Here is a 20,477-nt window from a genome sequence, read left to right as displayed (position 1 = left end):
TCTTGTCAGAATGTATCCATAGCTATTAAGAGAAATGGTTCAGATACATTCTGTGTTGGGGAGGGGTTAGGGACAAAGCTTCATACCAATTTCTTTATATGTGGTAGGTTGGCCAGGTCACCAGCCACCCATTGAGATACAGTACTACCGCCAAAAAGTTATGGGGTCCTTTGACTGGCCAGATAGTACTACATTCGATCCTTCTCTCTGGTTACGGTCCTTTCCCTTTGCCTACAAATACACCGAATAGTTTGGCCTGTTCTTTACAGATTCTCCTCTGTCATCATGCACCTGACAACACTGAGATAAACCAAACTATTCTTCTTCACCCTAAGGGGCTTAACTACTGCACTGTAATTGTTCAGTGTTTTCTTTCCTCTTGGTAAGGGTAGAAGAAACTCTTTAGCCATGGTAAGCAGCTCTTCTTGGAGGACATTCCAAAATCAAACCATTGTTCTCTAGCCTTGGGTAGTACCTTAGCCTCTGTACCATGGTCTTTCACTGTATTGGGTTAGAGTTCTCTTGCTTAAGGGTACACTCGGGCTCACTATTCTATCTAACTTCTCTTCCTCTTGCTTTGTTAAAGTTTTTATAGTTTATATAGGAAATATTTATTTGAATGTTATTAATGTTCTTAAAATATTTTATTCATTTCCTTGTTTCCTTTCCTCATTTGGCTACTTTCCCTTTTGGGGCCCTTGGGCTTTTAGTGTCCTGCTTTTCCAGCTAGGGTTGTAGCTTAGCAAGTAACAATAACATAACAATAACAAATCGTGTTTGAAAAAAAGGTGGCTTGGTTGTAAAGCTTACCTACATCTCATGTCCAGAACAGTTCATAACAGTCGCGACTGCTGCACCTACAAGAGGGAGGAAAGAAAGAGGATGGAAGGCCAGTCATTCTTCCTTGCATTTCTAAGCTTATATCAAAACTATTATGAGGGAACTATGCTGGCTACACCACCTGTTAAGCAACGACCACAGGACCAAGGGTAAAGATATCAAAGAACTTGTTGGACTGCGGCAGTTAGTAGGAGCTAAAGGTTGTCAGGCATTTCCAGACTTAATTTTAATACCCAAGTCAATGACAGGTTCTCCCTGAATGCTACGGTGGAGCTTATACTCTGTGTGAGCCCTTACCTGAGATAGACCTCCAACTTCATCTGGTTCAAGGATAGAAGTTTCTGATGGTTTCATGAAGACAGAGCGAAACTGTTCATAGATATCTTCCCTTGGTCGTGCCAATGCTTAGAAAGTCTCTTGTGCAGTCTTCTTAAGATAGTGCCGCAGAACTCTCAAAGGATAGGGAAGCAATTCGTCCTGATTCCCTCTGGATGCCTCCCTAAGAAAAGAGATGGAGAAGGACTTGAACCTAGTATTATTGATAACTCAGTCTTGACCACAAAGACGGGAACAAAGGTAAAAGGAATACCTCCTTCCATCTTTCAAAATTACTTGTTGATATACAAGATGCCATGAAGATCACCAGTTTCCTCCATCAAAACTAAGGCTAGCAGAAAGATAGTCGTCAGAGTTGGATATCTGTCAGACACCCTTATCAAAGGCTTCTATGGAGTATGTATAAGACAAGCATAGACATTTTCACGAGGGAGAAAGATTCAAGCCTCTCTGCCGGAAAACTGGGCTCGAGGCTGAATGATAGCCTTTCACTGCTGACACAGAGGTTCTCTTGGCAAAGGAAGATGAGAAAATTGGCAATTAACTGCCAAGAGGCTCCAACTGGAGAAGTATCCATTTTACGACATCTTCCTAATAGGGTAGTCGAATCAGAACTTCAAAAGTTCAAAGTTGCAGCAAATTTTTTTATGTTGAACAGGCTGACATAAGTCTTTTTATAGTTATACTGTATATGAATTATCTGTTTTAATGTTGCTAATATTTTTAAAAATATTTTATATTAATTTTTCATTACTTATATTTATTTATTTCCTTGTTTCCTTCCTCACTGGGCTATTTTTCCCTGTTGGAGCCCTTGGGCTTATAGTATCTTGCTTTTCCAACTAGTGTTGTAGCTTGGCTAGTAAAAATAATAATAATAATAATAATAATAATAATAGCAGATGACCCATTTCCCTTAGTAAACAACTGCAGAGGACCTATACAGGTATCAAGCCATCTGTGCAGTACCTCCCAAAAGCCTTTCTCAGGACCGTGACAAGGATCATCAACAGATCTACAAGCTGGAAGCCATCGGGGTCATCTTTACACCTGATGTAGTCGACAGACTGTTGATAAATTGGCAAATATGGTAGAAGAGAATTGAAGAGTACGGTGTGTGTCCAGATTGTCCCACAAGTAAAATTTGTCCTGGAATGCCTACATGAATGGGGAACAGAACGCCATGAGTTTTCAGTATAGCCATGTGGAAAACAGGTCAAACATGTGATCCTTGAAGAGCTAGAAGTCTTTACGGCATGCAAGGATGTAGGGACCACTCCGTAACCAACAACCTGCCTTTGTCGAATGAGGGTGCCAGTCAGTAAATTCCTCTTGCCTGGAATGAACCTCACTGACAGCTCTATAGCATTATGCACTGGCCAGATGTGCACTTGCTTTGTCAGATAGCAAAGATTGTGTGAGACTGTCCCTCCTTACTTGTTGATGTACACTATGACCGTATTGTTGTTGCTCATCAGTACTGAGTGACCTCTCAAACTGTAGTACTAGTAACGTTGCTTTTATTTCCAAAAGGTCAATATGTGGGTGCTTTTCCTCCGGGAAAACACAACTGTCACTGTACTGTAGGCACTACTTAAGGGCCTTTGCAACATTTCTAAGGCTCCTAGGTCTATTCCTTCTATCTTGCTGTTCAACCACTTTATCTTTTTCTACATAGTGGAGCTGCAAGGTTTTTCCTCCAGTTGCACTTAGGCACTGAATGGCTTTAACAGGCCTCAGCACTGTGCTACATAGCTTAAAATCATATATATCTATAAATCCAATTCTTTAAAAGACCACACTCCTTTAGCGACTCGGCTCTGGTGTGCATCTCGTCCTTCCTTGGATGCGTCAAAGAACAGAAGTCTCTGTGGAAGTGGGAATTTGAATGAAACCCCTTGGGGAGAAATAATCATCCAATCACCAGAAAATATCTTCCCTTACCAACACCTCTGGAAAAAAGATGGGATAGGAGATTGCTAGCTGCTGAGTAGCCCTGCTTCTGACACCACTGAAGCAATCACTGGTGGAGACATGCATGTGGAATGAGTTTGTCCATGGAAATGTTCCTGAGAAGACACCTCACAACCAAATTGGATGTTCTCACTTGAACAAGAATTGTTGTTCTTCCTTGAGCCTGCTGATGGAAAGACTCGCTTCTGTCATGTCTCACATCATGCCCAAATGTTTCATACTCTGCTTGAGTCTCTACTTTTTTCAATTTACCACAATCTCCAAATTGCAACGGAAGGAGACTTGAAAATTGCAATCCTGATACCATGGCCAGCCAGTTGACCATACACCTCAACAGCAGATGCATCCCATTTGAGTCTGCCCAAGGTAACACCAGGGTGGACAGTCTGAAACACAAGGCTTTGAACTGGTGCACTAGTCCCCTGATGATGAAGCAGTGGTACTTTCTGGAGGACTGATTGACAGGTGTTTGAAAATATGCATCCTTGACTACTTCCTCTGATGGAAGATTGCATGATACTTATTGTCTCCATGCAAAACAGAGCTTGATGAACAGACTTGCTCAGCAGCGAGAGATCAATGACCAGTCTTGAACCTCTGGTAGACTTCTTTACCAGGAAAAGCCGTCTTAGAACGCTGAAGAACAATAAGAACAACTTGAGGGCATTCTTCCCCTGCATCACTTTCACATCTGCCAAGGCTTGAATATTCAGCAACTTCAGAGAGTAATTAGAGATAAAAGAGTACAGTATACGGTATCCATCCATAAGAACTTCTACAACCTACTGGTCTTCTCAATGTCGCTGTCACTTTGCCCAATGGCAGGGAAGTCATTCCCCACTCGTGGTGGCTGGAGGAGATTGCCAACTTCACCACCCCTTTCCTCCCGTCTTACCTTTGCCACCACTCCTGAGCTGGCTAGGCAGGGCATGGAAGGATGGAGCACCATCCACGTCTTTCATAGAGGAAGAAGCAATTGAAGGTCCCGTCAAGGCTCTGGACCCAGCTGAAGCTTTATTCAGAGCCAATCATGATGGCTTGGCAGATTGCCAAAGCTGCCTTGAAAGGTGCCTGAACTCCTCAAGTTCACTGCATTCCACAGTTACCTTTACATCTTTCTGAAGAAAGAGATTTAGCCTCCCACACTAGGGCACCTATCAAGGCTGATGCGGCCTCCTGTCCAGCTTGCTTGGAAAATTGAGATATGACTGCATCCCTTCTCTCCAGGATTCAATTGACTCATAGGTTACCTGACTGGTGAGTCATGAAAGTCACCGCCTTTGGACCAGATAGAAAAAACTTGGTTGATCCAGGAAACCTTCTGGAGGCTGGCCATGGAAGAGTTTCCAGGCCAGCAAGTCAAGAGTTGAAAAGGCTGCGCCTCAGTGTTGTGTCTACACAGGCAATCCCACCATTCGAGCAAAATATGCAGGATTAACAAGAGGAGGAGAGGGAGGTTAGATCTCACTTGACTGGCTAGACCACAGTCGCAGTCTCAGGCTTGGAGATCTGTGAATTCACTCTTTTCAAAGTTACATGAACAAAATCCAACTAAGATAAATCCAGCGAGGTCTTTTATCCATAATGGACCCTAAAACACTGATCATTGATCATAGATCCTACTGTAGCAGCTCCTTAAGTTTATTGCACTAACAAATGAGAGCAAGAACATAGACAAAGGAACACTCCATCTCAGGGTTCTCCACCTTCGCCATTGCTGAACACATGTTGGGTGTCATTGGAGTGAAAATTTGGGATTCCGCCCTCACAAGGTGGTGGTCTCGATAATTGCCTTGGGAAAGACTTCTTTCCCTGCAGAGTAATCAGAGTCAGGACTGAAAATGGATACAAGAGTGTATTTCACCCTGGAGAGGTTAGAAAGAACATTCAGATTGACCTCTCCTTGGAAAGCAAACCATCTTTGGCACTCGCACCTACTTCAGTCCTTGTGGAATGTGTCGATAAACGAAGTATCAAACATCTCGTGCTTACTGGTTAACAAGTGGTGAAGGACTTTATCACTGATTGCTCATAGGCAATAGAACATTCCAGTGCTTGTAAGAGCACAAAGAATGGTCCTAAGGAATCTGTTGCATTTGTTCCCAATTTTGCAAGTTCGATGGAATTTTCCAACACATGGAAGGATCATGCAGGGAAAGGACTGGTAATTTTGCCCCCTACCACACAAGTGCTTGCGATAGTCTCGTAACCAGTGTGTGGAAGGCAGGATCTTACTCGACTAGCTAGACTGCCACAAATTCTCATGCCAAGAGATCTGAGAATTCACTTTGTCCAAAGCCAAACAAACGAGTTTTGACATAGATCCCACTGTCACAGGAGCCACAAATGCCTCGCCAAGTTCATTGCACTCTCAAGAGAAAGATAGAGGATTACTACCTTCACTAGATGATAATTTTGCTCTCTCTGAGGATCACTCCAAGGGCAAGCCATACAAATTCCTCCAGATGATGCAGTCCTAGAGGAACCCAAGGGAGACATAGCAGGTAAAGAAACACTGAAAAAAAGGTGCTATAAAGTTTCTAAGGCATCAGCATCAGCATAGCCAAAGCTAACCGCTAAGTATCCTTAGTAAGCTTCAGCATAGCCAAAGATGACTTGAGTGTCCTAAGCCGCCTTATTCTTCTTGGCTAACTCCATCCACTTGCAGAGGAGGCCACAACTTGCACCAGTCATAATTGGATAACTGTAAGCAGTAGTCTCCTGAAAGAAAATAAAAATTATTGGATCGATGACAGATTTGGACATGAACCTGCCACATTTTTTACTGGCTTTACCACAGACACAACCGCATGTCTTTGCACTTCCCTGATTATTCTGAAAAGAGGAAAAGAAAGAATAACCTAAGTTTGTGATCCAGCAAGTGTATGTCCGTATTGCTTGCAACCCAAGATAAATGTGCTTATTTTACCAGAAAATTAGGATGGGGCTTCACCTACATCCTTTTGGTAATTATAACTTAACTCATTGAATTTTAATTCTTCCCTATTAAAGAATAATGGTTTTTATTAGTTTAGGAACAAATAGATTATGGAGCAGGACTGATAAAATTTTTCATGAATAAAGTATATCTTGGTTATAATACGCAATTTCAAAGATAATCAAAATTAGAAACCTATTGGTTAAGAATTATTGACGTGTGACCATGTTTAAGAATTGTTGACCTGTGGTCATGTAACCACCAATAACTTCAGTCATTTATTTGCAGTCATTGAAGCTACTGCAAGTTTGGAAAAGTATTTTGGGCGTACTTTAAATGATTAATGGTTGGTGAAATTTATTTTTTTCTTTACAGCGGCCTCTGGGAAGGACCTAAGTATGTGCGGAAGGCAATGCATCTGGGATTCTCTAGGTAATTCTGCAGTGATTTTTTGCAGGGCAGCTTATCCTTACTGGTGGAATCTACAGTATTTTCATCTTTAGCATCATTTTGGCATAGTTAATAATTACAGCTTATTTTACTGTAGTATACCAAGCACAAAAAGTGAAGGTTAAAGTCAGTTGTAAGTAAAGGTGACAATTTCCTTCAATGACCAAGAAAAATTCTTGAGTTTTAGTGATTGACTGCAGAGGAGTATTTTGTTTTGAAATAAAGGGCTTAATGACTCTACCCTTAATTGCTTTGAAAATAATTTAATCTTACTTCTTGAAATTGAATTTCTATAGAATAGTAAATCAAATCAATCTAAGAATAATTATTTTTAAGATCTTGAAATTTGTTTTATGTAGATCTTAAAGGAAATACTATGCATTTACTTCCAAATGTGTTACTGTAGTAAATAGCAGACAAAATCAAAATAGAAAATTTACTAAGACTGTTGATTGGACTTTATATTTCTAATATGAATATTGTTACCAGAAGAGTACCCATTCCATTCTTACTACATTGAAAGAATATGGTTGTACAAGTTTATATTTCTTGCTATAGAAGGGAAAGGGAATTTCTGTTTTAGAGTTTACGACATTATAACTTATAAAGAATGACAGCTTTTAAAAAATATATTTAAACTCATAACTGGATAGATGGAGATATTTATATATACTGTACAGTTACTGTATACAATTATAAGCTGACAAATTTGCCATATAACCACCATAACCATTCAGGCTTGAATAGATTATTACAAATTAATTACACATGACCTAGGGTTGCTTTGTTGAGATAGCCCTCATTACTTTTAAGCCACCTTAATTACGAAGAATATTAGGCTACATTGTTACTCATTATGAATTGAGCCAAGAGCATTCAAAAGTGCAGAAATCAAGTTGGGTTGTTTTTGGAATTTGGAATGGATATTTAATTAAAGCCTTTTGAAAATGAATATTGTACTGCAGTTGAAAATCCTGAAATGATCATGAATTACAAACCCTAAATGACAATCATGTCAAAGAAAATGTGTGGGGCATACAGTCAAAAGATCACTGAAGTAAACCAAAGGACAGTCCCTGTAAGTTATATGTAAACTTGTGTTTTTGTACATAAGTACTGTGTTGTATGAGAGTTACATAATAGTTCATTATATACTTTCCTTGTAAATTGAAAGTATTTGAAAATATTGGATAGTAGAACATTTCTACTATTTATGTCAATTCATAACTAGTTACTGTATATGTAACTCAAACAGAAATATTTTGTTTATCTAGCCATTTTAATAAATTATATAGTTTGTGTTTTGTTTTATTGTATTAATTCTGTTTTGATAGTCACTAACTAGTAACTTAAATTGAGCAACCAGGGACTGCATGTAGGGGAATTAATTAGCTATTGGTTGAAGAACGAGTCAAATTTTAAAATGTTATTTTTATTAGTAAAATAAATTTTTGAATATACTTACCCGATAATCATGTAGCTGTCAACTCCGTTGCCCGACAGAATTCTATGGAGGGATACGCCAGCTATCACAATACTAGAAGGGGGTGTACTTACCAGCGCCACCTGTGGCCAGGTACTCAAGTACTTCTTGTTGACACCTCCTCAATTATTCCTCGGTCCACTGGTTCTCTATGGGGAGGAAGGGAGGGTCGATTAAATCATGATTATCGGGTAAGTATATTCAAAAATTTATTTTACTAATAAAAATAACATTTTTCAATATTAAACTTACCCGATAATCATGTAGCTGATTCACACCCAGGGGGGTGGGTGAAAACCAGTGTACAAGATTAAAGGATAGCTAAGTATCCCATATTTCATATAACAGTTATCTCAAATAACAATGAAATAATAAGTACCTGGTAAGGAAGTCGAATTAAACCGTTACTCTGCCTCTTTTTTAAGTTCGTCTTCCTTACTGAGCGCAGCGTTCCTCTTGGAGGCTGAATCAACCCAAAGGTGCCAAAGTATATGGGGTTGCAACCCCTACTAAAGGACCTCTACAAAACCTCTAACCCAGGCGCTTCTCAAGAATGAATAGACCACCCGCCAAATCAAAAGGATGCGGAAGGCTTCTTAGCCTACCGTAACAACCATAAAAACAACAATAAAAGCATTCAAGAGAAAGGTTAAAAAAGGTTATGGGATTAAGGGAATGTAGTGGCTGAGCCCTCACCTACTAGTGCACTCGCTGCTACGAATGGTCCCAGGGTGTAGCAGTTCTCGTAAAGAGACTGAACATCTTTCAGATAAAATGATGCAAACACTGACTTGCTCCTCCAATAGGTTGCATCCATTATGCTCTGCAGAGAACGGTTTTTATTAAAGGCCATCGAAGTAGCTACGGCTCTTACTTCGTGGGTCCTTACCTTCAGCAATGCAAGGTCTTCCTCCTTTAAGTGAGAGTGGGCTTCTCTAATCAGAAGCCTTATATAATATGAAACCCCATTCTTGGACATGGGCCTCGAAGGTTTCTTGATGGCACACCATAAGGCTTCTGACTGTCCTCGAAGAGGTTTAGACCTCTTAAGATAAAATTTGAGAGCTCTGACAGGGCAAAGAACTCTCTCTAGTTCGTTACCTACCATGTTGGAGAGGCTAGGTATTTCAAACGATCTAGGCCAAGGACGTGAAGGAAGTTCGTTCTTTGCTAGGAATCCAAGCTGAAAAGAACATGTTGCAGATTCGGTCGTGAAACCAATGTTCTTGCTGAAGGCATGAACCTCACTGACTCTCTTAGCTGTTGCAAGGCAGACGAGAAAGAGTCTTGAGGGTAAGGTCCTTGAAGGAAGCTGACTGGAGAGGTTCGAACCTAGGTGACATAAGGAACCTTAAGACTACGTCTAAGTTCCAGCCTGGAGTGGATAGACGACGCTCTTTAGACGTCTCAAAAGACTTAAGAATGTCTTGAAGGTCCTTGTTGGAAGAAAGGTCCAAACCTCTGTGGCGGAGAACTGAAGCCAACATACTCCTATACCCTTTAATCGTAGGGGCTGAAAGGGATCTCTCATTCCTAAGATGAAGAAGGAAGTCAGCTATTTGGGTCACAGAGGTATTGGTAGAGGATATTGAATTGGCTCTACACCAGCTTCGGAAGACCTCCCACTTAGACTGGTAGACTCTACGAGTGGAAACCCTTCTCGCTCTGGCAATCGCACTGGCTGCCTCCTTCGAAAAGCCTCTAGCTCTAGCGAATCTTTCGACAGTCTGAAGGCAGTCAGCCGAAGAGCGTGGAGGTTTGGGTGCAACCTGTCTACGTGAGGTTGACGTAGAAGGTCCACTCTTAGAGGTAGAGTCCTGGGGATGTCGACTAGCCATTGAAGTACCTCTGTGAACCATTCTCTTGCAGGCCAAAGGGGAGCAACCAGCGTCAGCCGTGTCCCTTCGTGCGAGAGGAATTTCTGCAGAACTTTGTTTATTATCTTGAACGGTGGGAATGCGTACAGGTCGAGATGGGACCAGTTCAGTAGAAAAGCATCCACATGAACTGCTGCAGGGTCTGGAACAGGGGAACAGTACAGCGGAAGTCTCTTGGTTATGGAGGTGGCAAACAGATCTATGGTAGGTTGACCCCACAAGGTCCAAAGTCTGTTGCACACACTCTTGTGGAGGGTCCATTCCGTGGGAATGACCTGATTCCTTCTGCTTAGGCGATCTGCTGAGACGTTCATATCGCCCTGAATGAACCTCGTGACCAGAGTGAGGTTTAGACCTCTTGACCAAATGAGGAGGTCCCTTGCGATCTCGTATAGGCTCCTCGAATGGGTCCCTCCTTGCTTGGAGATGTAAGCCAAGGCTGTGGTATTGTCTGAGTTCACCTCCACCACTTTGCCTAGCAGGAGGGACTTGAAGTTCAACAGGGCTAAATGAACTGCTAGTAGCTCCTTGCAGTTGATGTGGAGTAATTCCTGTTCTTCGTTCCACGTTCCCGAGCATTCCCGTCCGTTCAAGGTCGCACCCCAGCCCGAGTCCGATGCATCTGAGAAGAGATGAAGATTGGGGGTCTGAATAGCCAACGAAAGACCCTCCCTGAGAAGGAGGTTGTGCTTCCACCACAGGAGAGTGGTCTTCATCTCTTGGGTGATTGGGATAGAGACTGCTTCGAGAGTCGAACCCTTGTCCCAATGAGCTGCAAGATGGAATTGAAGAGGGCGGAGGTGGAGTCTCCCTAGCTCCACGAACAGGGCCAGTGATGAAAGGGTCCCTGTGAGACTCATCCACTGTCTCACCGAGCAACTGCTCCTCTTCAGCATGCTCATGATGCACTCTAGGGCTTGGCTTATCCTGGGGGCCGAAGGAAAAGCCCGAAAATCCTGACTCCGAATCTCCATTCCCAGGTACACAATGGATTGGGAGGGAATGAGTTGAGACTTTTCTATGTTGACTAATAGACCCAGTTCTCTGATTAAGTCTAAAGTCCAATTGAGATTCTCCAGACAGCGACGACTCGTGGAGGCTCTCAACAGCCAGTCGTCCAAGTAGAGGGAGGCTCTGATGTCCGATAAGTGTAGGAATTTTGCTATATTCCTCATCAGATGAGTAAAGACCATAGGAGCTGTGCTTAGGCCAAAACACAGGGCTTGGAATTGGTAGACAACCTTTCCGAAAACGAATCTCAGGAAAGGTTGGGAGTCTGGATGAATAGGAACGTGAAAGTAGGCATCTTTCAAGTCCAACGAGACCATCCAGTCCTCCTGCCTGACCGCTGCTAAGACCGACTTCGTCGTCTCCATCGTGAACGTCTGCTTGGTGACATACGCGTTGAGCGCGCTGACGTCCAGCACCGGTCTCCAACCTCCTGTCTTCTTGGCCACAAGAGACGGTTGTAGAAGCCCGGGGATTGATGGTCCCGGACTATAACCACTGCCTTCTTTTGCACAAGTAGCGACACCTCCTGGTGCAATGCTAGCCTCTTGTCCTCTTCTTTGTAGTTGGGAGAGAGGTTGATGGGCGATGTGGTCAGAGGTGGTTTGAGGCAGAATGGAATCCTGTAACCGTTCCTCAGCCAACTGACAGACTGGGCGTCTGCACCTCTCTTCTCCCAGGCTCGCCAGAAGATCTTGAGCCTGGCTCCTACTGCTGTCTGTCTGGAGATGCGGAGAGTCAGTTTTTACCTTTAGATGTCCTGGAGCCTTTCCTGGACTTGTTCCTGTAAGAGTCTGGACGGGAGGTTCCTCGGCTGGGGGCTCTACCACGAAAGGGCGGTATGAACCTCGTAGCAGGGGTATCAGCCACTGGTGAGCGATAAGTCTTGGGGACTGAGGTAGTAACCTTAGACTTACGAGCCGATGAGGCTACAAGATCGTGTGTGTCCTTTTGTATCAGGGCAGCAGACAAGTCCTTAACCAGCTCTTCAGGGAAGAGGAACTTCGAGAGCGGAGCAAAAAGGAGTTGTGACCTTTGGCAAGGTGTAATGCTGGAGGAAAGGAAGGTACACAGCTGTTCCCTTTTCTTCAAAACCCCTGATACAAACATCGACGCAAGCTCACCAGATCCATCCCTAATGGCCTTATCCATGCAGGACATTAATAGCATGGCAGAATCCTTGTCCGCAGGAGAGGTCTTCTTGCTGAGGGCCCCCAGGCACCAGTCAAGAAAGTTGAACATCTCAAATGCTCTAAACAGTCCTTTCAGCAAGTGATCAAGGTCTGAGAAGGTCCAGCAAACCTTAGAGCGCCTCATTGCAGTTCTCCGAGGCGAGTCCACCAGACTTGAGAAGTCAGCCTGGGCAGAGGCAGGTACTCCCAAGCCTGGTGCTTCTCCTGTGGCATACCAAACGCTCGCTTTCGAAGTGAGCTTGGTCGGCGGGAACATAAAAGAAGTCTTGCCAAGGTGTTGCTTAGACTGCAGCCACTCCCCTAAGATCCTTAATGCTCTCTTAGAGGACCTAGCTAGGACTAGCTTAGTATAGGAGGACTTAGCTTGTTGTATGCCCAGCGAAAACTCAGATGGCGGAGAGCGGGGAATAGCAGAGACAAAGTGGTCTGGGTAAACCTCCCTAAGCAGAACCAAGACCTTACGAAAGTCAATAGACTGTGGAGAAGGCTTGGATTCATCCACGTCTGATGAGGGATCCAGGTGTGCCTCCTCATCATCAGACGCCTCATCACCAGAGTGTAGCGAGGGTATCGGACAAGAATGCTGAACAGCAGAGTCAGAACGAGTAGGAACAATAGTAGTGGTTTCCTCTTCAAGTAACTGTTGAGGGAGAACCTGAGGCTCAGACTGCAAAGGCTGAATAGCAGACGAAGCAGAAGGAAGGCGCATGGGTGGAGGAGGCTGACTCCTAGCATGAGTGGTTAAACCCAAGGATTGCGCTTGCTGAGCGGTTGGTGGAAGCGGAGTAGCAAGTTCCTGTTCCTGTGGTGTGAGCGGAGCGTGATGAGGTTGAGGCTGCGCAGAACAAGGTAAATGTCTCGCAAGCTGAGGCTCCTGAGGCGCAAGGCCAAGGTGTAGTGGAGCTTGCCTTGTGGATGGTTGAGCTCGCTGCAGCGAGAGCTGAGGAGACTGACTCATGGACGGGAGAGGTTGTTGTACCTCAGCCAAGAGTTGCACCACTGGTGGAGCAGCAAAGGGAGGCGGAGGAAGAGAGGTATAATCCTCCTGATCCCATAGCAAAGGTTGCCTTAAAGAAGGCGGAGGCTGAACACCACTGGGAACAGCAAACTCAGACCGTGGCTCAACATCGTACGCCTGGCAGGTGGTACTGCGATCAGGCGGAGCAAGCGCAGGCGGAGCGAGCGCAGGCGGAGCGAGCGCAGGCGGAGGGAGTGTAGGCGGAGGCGGAGGTGCAACACTCTCAGCCCGACACTCACGCATCAAGTCCGAAAGCTGTGCTTGCATGGACTGTAGTAGAGTCCACTTAGGGTCGGCAGAAACTACAGTAGGCTGAGGTAAAGCCTTAACAGTCGAGCTCTGTTGTGGCAGAACCTTACTCCTCTTGGGCGGAGTGCAGTCGACAGATGACTGCGGCGAGTCAGAGCTGAGCCAATGACTGCAACCTGGCTGAGCACTCGCGGACTGGACTCTGCGTTTAAGTGGTCTCGAGACCTGAGACCAACGTTTCTTCCCTGACAGATGATCAGCGGACGAGAAAAAGACGGGCTCAATCGTCTGCGGGTGGGAGTGACGGTCTTTGGAAGACACGCCCGCAACCACCGAGGAAACTTCTGTGCGCCTAACAAGGCCTGCCGAACCCTTATGCCCTTCGACATTGCTTCTCCCCTGGGCATGGGAGCTTGCAAGAGGTCCCGGACTGGGAGGACGACTGGCTCGCACAGAAGAATCCTCACGCACCACACTGGCACTGACACTAGCACTTGGCACTGCACTGACACTAGCACTCGTCACAGCACTGGCACTAACTCCACCCACTGCACTCTTGACCTTAAGTTCCTTAACTTCGGCCATCAGAGACTTATGGTCACTTACCACTGACTCTACTTTATCGCCTAAGGCCTGAATAGCACGCAAAACAACAGACATATCAGGCGGAGGGCAAACAGTAGGTTCGGGGGTAGCCACTACAGGGGTAGGAAAAGGTAGGGGATCATGAGGTGAGGAAAACAGTGAAGAGTGAGAAGAACTCCTCCTAACTCTACCTCTCTCTAACTTAGATGAATATTTTAAAAGACGGACAAATTCCAGTTCCGAAAGTCCGGCGCATTCCTCACATCGATTTTCTAACTGACAGGGCCTGTCCCTACAGTCAGAACAAGCGGTGTGAGGATCTACCGAGGCCTTCGGAATACGCCTATTGCAAGACCTACATCGTCTATGGGAGGGGGCTTGCGAAATGTCAGACATCTTGAATCCAAAGAGTTAGCCAAAGGGGTTTCCAAAATCAAGCAAAAGATCGTTAACCGTTAATCAGGACTATATAAAAGCTATCTAGCTAATATAAGAAGGTTTCCAGTAATGCGACAGCCGAAATCTGAGAGAATACTTCACCAATTAGCCGTGAACAAACTCGAAGATCATAAGCGTATCCCAGAACGTCTTGCCGGAAGCACGACAGAGGAATAATTGAGGAGGTGTCAACAAGAAGTACTTGAGTACCTGGCCACAGGTGGCGCTGGTAAGTACACCCCCTTCTAGTATTGTGATAGCTGGCGTATCCCTCCATAGAATTCTGTCGGGCAACGGAGTTGACAGCTACATGATTATCGGGTAAGTTTAATATTGAAAAAAAGGGTTTTGACAAAGGAAAATTGACATTTGAAAAAATTTGTATATTTTCATAACTATACAAACCTTGAGTTCTTTACTATGGATATATGTGAAAACTGAAATTTCTCTAAAACTTTTAGCGAGGTATAACTGGCCGCTACTAAAACTACCCATAAAACTTTTAGCGTGGTATAACCACCCATGGCCAGTTAGTGGGGGTAGATCAGCCACCCTGCTCACACACACTACAGTGCTATGACATAACTTTTTTATTTTAGGTAGGACTTTCTAGGGTATAGGTGATGGCAGGTCAAGTATGAGTAAAGAGCTCAAGGTTTGTATAGTTAGGAAAAATACAAATTACTTTCCAATTTGTCATTTTGCTACCTCATTGCAAGAGGGTCGTAACTCCAAATTTGCTAGTTTTAAGTTATATGGTGTACAAGATTGCCGAATTGATTCTGCATCTTTTGGTAAGAGTCGTAAATCTAGGTGAATTAGCGGCCGAGAGATGGCACTAAGAAGATTTTTAGTGAACATCAAATTCATAGGACTTAGCAACTTTCAAATGCGTCTCCTGAAAAATCAGGAATTTGGAGTTACGACCCTCTTGCAATGAGGTAGCGATTTGTTCAAACACATTAGCTAATACAAACCCTTTCGCTCTTTACTAGGGAGATATGACACAATTAGGAGGGTAGAAGTCCTAACAAACTGGCTAGTACAATGACCCAGGGTTTGACTGCTTCACATGAGCTTAATAGAGGTATCCTGACACCTCGTTGACTCTCGAATGTGTGCGAGAGCTAACGGTCCGAGCAATTCGGTGTGATGTGTGAGAACTAAGCATTGTGACTTGACCAGGTAAGGATTCTTGGAGTACAGTATTAAACTAAGCTTTTAAACCTAGACATTGCCCAACTTCCCCTCGTAGGGAGGATGGGAACAACAAATAAATTTCATATATCAGGTAACAGAAGGCATATAGTTTTTATCTGCAGACGGAGAAGGCCAACTTAGAGTTCCATAGGTGCTGTACCCCAAGAAAGGGGAAGATGAACAAAGAGACCAGTGACTCAATCATTCATTCCAGACAAGCTTCTGGGTAGGGTCTGCCCTTGACTGACTGCTACTTGTCTTGCAAGGGACCTGAGGAGTCTTGAACCACATGTTGTGCAGCCACCACAGGACCCATTGAGAAGTTATCTAGGTTTCTGTGGGTTACATTTTTGCAGGTAATGGGCTGTGAAGGTAGTCTGCTGCTTCCAAACACCTGCCTAAAGTACCTATGCCAGAGTAGTAGTTCTTGAATGCTAAGGACGTACTAATGCCCCTAACATCATGATGAGCTTTGGGTCTATGACCTTGAGAAGAGTCTGGATTTGAAACTAATTGATGATCTGTTGAATTCAGGAAGAGAATGCGTTCTCCTGACCCTGCCCGTACTCGTAAACAACAACTTGTTGACGTGTCAGCGAGCTCCCATAGTTCATTTAAGATAACTCCTCAGAGCTCTCACAAGACAGAGTAATAATTGGTCTGGGTCTTCGGTTCAAGTACAGAGACTCGATCCTGAAGGGCCCGAATCAAGGATCAGCTACAATTGGATTTTGAGTCTTGGCAATGCACTCTGGGACGAAGTTTAATGTTACCTGCCCCCATCCCCTTGAATGGGTTACGTAGTAGGAAAGACCATGCAACCCGCTAACTTTCTTTGCAGAGGACAGTGCGTGAAGTAAGACAGTCTTAGGCATCAAATCATGATCTGAGGATTGACACACCAGTTCATAAGGTGCTCCTTTCATGGTTTGTAGTACTCGAACTACATTCCAAGGAGGTGGTCTGACTTCCGGATGAGGGTAAGTATACTCAAAACTGTATGAAGTGGAAAAGTTCCATCAAGGAAGAAATGTGAAATCCCTTCAGTCTAAAGGCAAGGCTCACGGCTGAGCGGTAACTTTTCACCGCCAAGACTGAGGAGTATTTCGTCCTGAAGGTGCTATATAACAAAATTCTGCTATCACTCGGTTATTGGCATCGAGAGGAGCAGTACACCTTCTGGGACACCAATCACATGAGATTTGCCTGCATCACCCGATAGATGGTGGAAGATGACTCCTGGAGGTATCTAGACATCCATTTTTCCACTGCTTCAAAAAGTCTCTTGACGAGAGATGCTGGATAACCTCCAGGCATGAAGATGTAAGGAAGCCACTGCCATGTGGTAAATCTTTGTGTTTGGTTGAGTAGATATGGAAGTAGAGGGAGCTCCATCGGCACCTCTGTGAGCAGAGACAGAAGATCAAGAAACCATTCTGTATGTTGCCACATTGGAGCTATGAGGGTCATCGACAGATCTTGTGATGCCCTTACTTGTTCAGAAGTAACAAAATAATAGGATGAATTTTAGGTACTTACTTGATGATGGATGGATTGAGATCTGAAAGTATGCATCTTTTAAGTTCAGTGTTATCATAAAGTCCTTTGGTCTGATAGCCTGTCTGAGCACTTCTGCCATTTCCATCATAAACAGAGTCTGTTCAACAAACTCGTTCAGGGCAAAATGATTGATAATTGGTCTCCACCCTTTGACTATAGAAGCCTGGGAACCTGTCTAGGACCTCTTGGCCAGCGTCCTTCTTTAGCAAGGTCTGGACTTCACCCTGAAGGGCCTGTTCCTTCGTGGATCCCTTTACGTAGGAACATGACATCACTGGATGTCTAGTCAAGGAGGGGGAGAGAGAGTGAACGGGACAGGTAGCCTGCACGGTGTTACAATCAGGCTTGAGAACGTTGCAGAAGGCCAGCTGAAGTGGTTGAAAGCTAAAGGTAGGCAGGCAACCATTGAGATGGCAAGGTAGGCTGGCAACCACTGAGCTGGCAAGGTAGGCTGGCAACCGTTTGCTGACAATCGGAGCACCACAAAATAGGCAAGCTGGCGTATGATCGGATAAGCTGAGGAACAGCAATATGGTTCAACGATCGACTAGTTGGTAATCGGCGAGCCAGAGATTAGCAATCAGCGCTTGGAGCTTTGAGAAGACGCTAGGAGTGCTGGCACTCGACAAAAGGATGGTTAGAGTAAGGTTCAACGATCGGAGTGTTGAGCTAATGATCGGTGAACGGCGATCGGCAATCGGAGCGCTAACGATCGGTGGAATAGCAATCGCTACCTCTCGGGGATCGGCGATCGGCGAGCTAGCAATCAGCAAGCTGACGATTGGCTATCAGTGAGCTGGAGATCAGCAATCAGCAAGATGGAGGTCAACGATCGGCGAGACTTGAGGTCAACGATCAATGAGACTGGAGGTCAACGATCGGAGAAAGACGAACTAGCAATTGACGATTGGCGAGCTAACGATCAGCAGGCTGACGATTGGCTATCAGTGAAAGACAAGCTAGCAATCGGTGGTCGGTGAGCTAGCGATCGGCGAGCTGGCAATCAGTAATTGCGGAGCTGGCGATTGACGAGCTAATGATCGACGATCAGTGAGCTAGCGATTGGCTAGCTAGCGATCGGCAAGACTGGAAGTCAACAATCTGAGAGAGACGAGCTAGCAATCATTAAGCTGACAATTAGCTGTCGGTGAAGGATGAGCAAGCAATCGGTAATTGGCGAGCTGGAAACCTGTTATTGGTGAGCTAGCGATCGGCGGTCGTTAAGCTGGCGATCAGCGATCGGCGAGACTGGAGGTCAACGATTGGAGAAAGACAGACGACCTGCAGCAATGATCTGGAGACAGGATGTGCCATTTGGAAGGTCAAGCATCCTCAGGAGAGGCTCACGAAAGAGACCTCAACGGTGCATCATGATCTGGGTTTCATCCGACGATCGACTGTAGTCAATTTTTTTTAGTGAGGCAGATTTGCACCGATTTCAGTGGGGCCCTTTTAGCTCTGAAACGTTTCCTGATCGCTGATTGGTTGGACAAGATAATTCTAAACAATCAGCGACCAGGATACGTTTCAGAGCTAAAAGGGCATACCTGCGAGTCAGTGCAAATCTGCCTCACTAAAAATAATTGATTGTAGTTGGTGATTGGCGAGCCAGAGATTAGCGATCAGTGCTTGGAGCTCTGAGAGACGCTATGAGTGCTGGCGATCGACAAAAGGATGGTTAGAGTAAGGTTCAACGATCGGAGTGTTGAGCTGACGATCGATGAACGGCAATCGGCGATCGGAGTGCTAGCAGTCAGTGGGCTAGCAATCGCTGACTCTTGAAGATCGGCGAGTTAGCAATCAGCAAGCCGACGATTGACTATCACTGAGGTAGAGATCAGTGATCAGCAAGATGGAGGTCGACTATCGGCGAGACTGGAGGTCGACAATCGGCGAGACTGGGGGTCGACGATCAGAGAAAGATGAGCTAGCAATCGACGATTGGCGAGCTAACGATCAGCAGGCTGAGGATTGGCTATCGGTGAATGACAATCTAGCAATCGGTGGTCGGTGAGCTAGCGATCGGCGAGCTGGCAATCGGTGATTGTCGAGCTAATGATCGGCAATCGGTGAGCTTGCGATTGGCGAGCTAGGGATCGGCGAGACTGGAAGTCAACGATCGAAGAAAGACGAGCGAACAATCAACGATCAGCGAGCTAGCAATTAGCAAGCTGACAATTAGCCGTTGGTGAAGGACGAGCTAGCAATCGGTTATTGGCGAGCTAGCGATCGGCGATTGTTGAGCTAGCGATCATCAATTGGCGAGACTGGAGGTCAACGATTGGAGAAAGACAGCTAGCAGAAAGACTAGCTGCAGTAGTTCAAACAGCTGGTCGGCCAACAGCCGAACAATGATCTGGAGACAGGATGTGCCCTTTGGAAGGGCAAGCTTCATCAGGAGAGGCTCGGGAACGAGACCTCGACGGTGCGTCATGAACTGGGTTTCATTCGACGATTGACTAGTTGGTGATCAGCGAGCCAGAGATCAGAGATCAGTGCTTGGAGCTCTGAGAGGACACTCGGAGTGCTGGCGATCAACAAATGGATGGTTCAACGATCGAAAAGTTTAGCCAACGATCGGTGAACGGCAATCGGAGCGCTAGCAATCGGTGGCCCAGCAATCACCGACTCTTGAAGATCGGCGATCAGCGAGCTAGCAATCAGCAAGCCGACGATTGGCTATCGGTGAGCTGGAAATCAGTGATCGGCAAGATGGAGGTCGACGATCGGCGAGACTGGAGGTCGACGATCGGAGAAAGACAGACGAGCTAGCAATCGATGATCGGCGAGCTAACAATCAGCAGGCTGACGATTGGCTATCGGTGAAAGACAAGCTGGCTATCGGTGGTCAGTGAGATAGCAATTGGCAAGCTGGCAATCGGCGATTGCCGAGCCGGAAATCGGATATTAGCGAGCTAGCGATCGGTGATCGTTGAGCTAGCGATCAGCGATTGGCAAGACTGGAGGTCAACAATTGGAAAAAGACAGCTAACAGAAAGACGAGCTGCAGCAGTTCAAACAGTTGGTCGGCGAACAGCCGTACAATGATCTGGAGACAGAATGTGCCATTTGAATGGGCAATCTTTCACAGGAGAGGCTCCTGAACGAGACCTCGGTGGTGCGTATTGAACCGGATTTCATTCGACGATTGACTAGTTGGTGATCGGTGAGCCAGAGATTAGCGATCAGCGCTTGGAGCTCTGAGAGGACGCTTGGAGTGCTGGCGATCGACAAAAGCATGGTTCAACGATCGGAGTGTTGAGCTAACGATTGGTGAACGGCAATCTGCAATCAGAGCACTAGCAATCGGTGACTCTTGAAGATTGGC

The 20,477-nt window shown here is 45.2% G+C and overlaps 1 protein-coding gene across 5 annotated transcripts in view; it reads left to right on the top strand.

Moving 5' to 3' along the window:
- LOC137618093 (sulfide:quinone oxidoreductase, mitochondrial-like) overlaps window positions 1-7,837 on the top strand; it is a 296,155-nt gene extending 288,318 nt beyond the window's left edge. For all 5 annotated transcript variants that reach the window (XM_068348077.1, XM_068348074.1, XM_068348076.1 and 2 more), the window contains exon 12: window positions 6,464-7,837. In XM_068348077.1, coding sequence (XP_068204178.1) covers window positions 6,464-6,524 — 61 coding nt within the window. In that variant the 3' untranslated portion in view covers window positions 6,525-7,837. The remainder of the gene's footprint in view (window positions 1-6,463) is intronic.
- The last annotated feature ends 12,640 nt before the right edge of the window (window positions 7,838-20,477 follow it).

The sequence above is a fragment of the Palaemon carinicauda genome, chromosome 24 (genome assembly GCF_036898095.1).
Source record: "Palaemon carinicauda isolate YSFRI2023 chromosome 24, ASM3689809v2, whole genome shotgun sequence".
In the NCBI taxonomy this organism is placed as follows: domain Eukaryota; kingdom Metazoa; phylum Arthropoda; class Malacostraca; order Decapoda; family Palaemonidae; genus Palaemon; species Palaemon carinicauda.
Note: the sequence above shows the minus strand (reverse complement) of the source record. Positions and strands in the feature narration are given on the sequence as shown.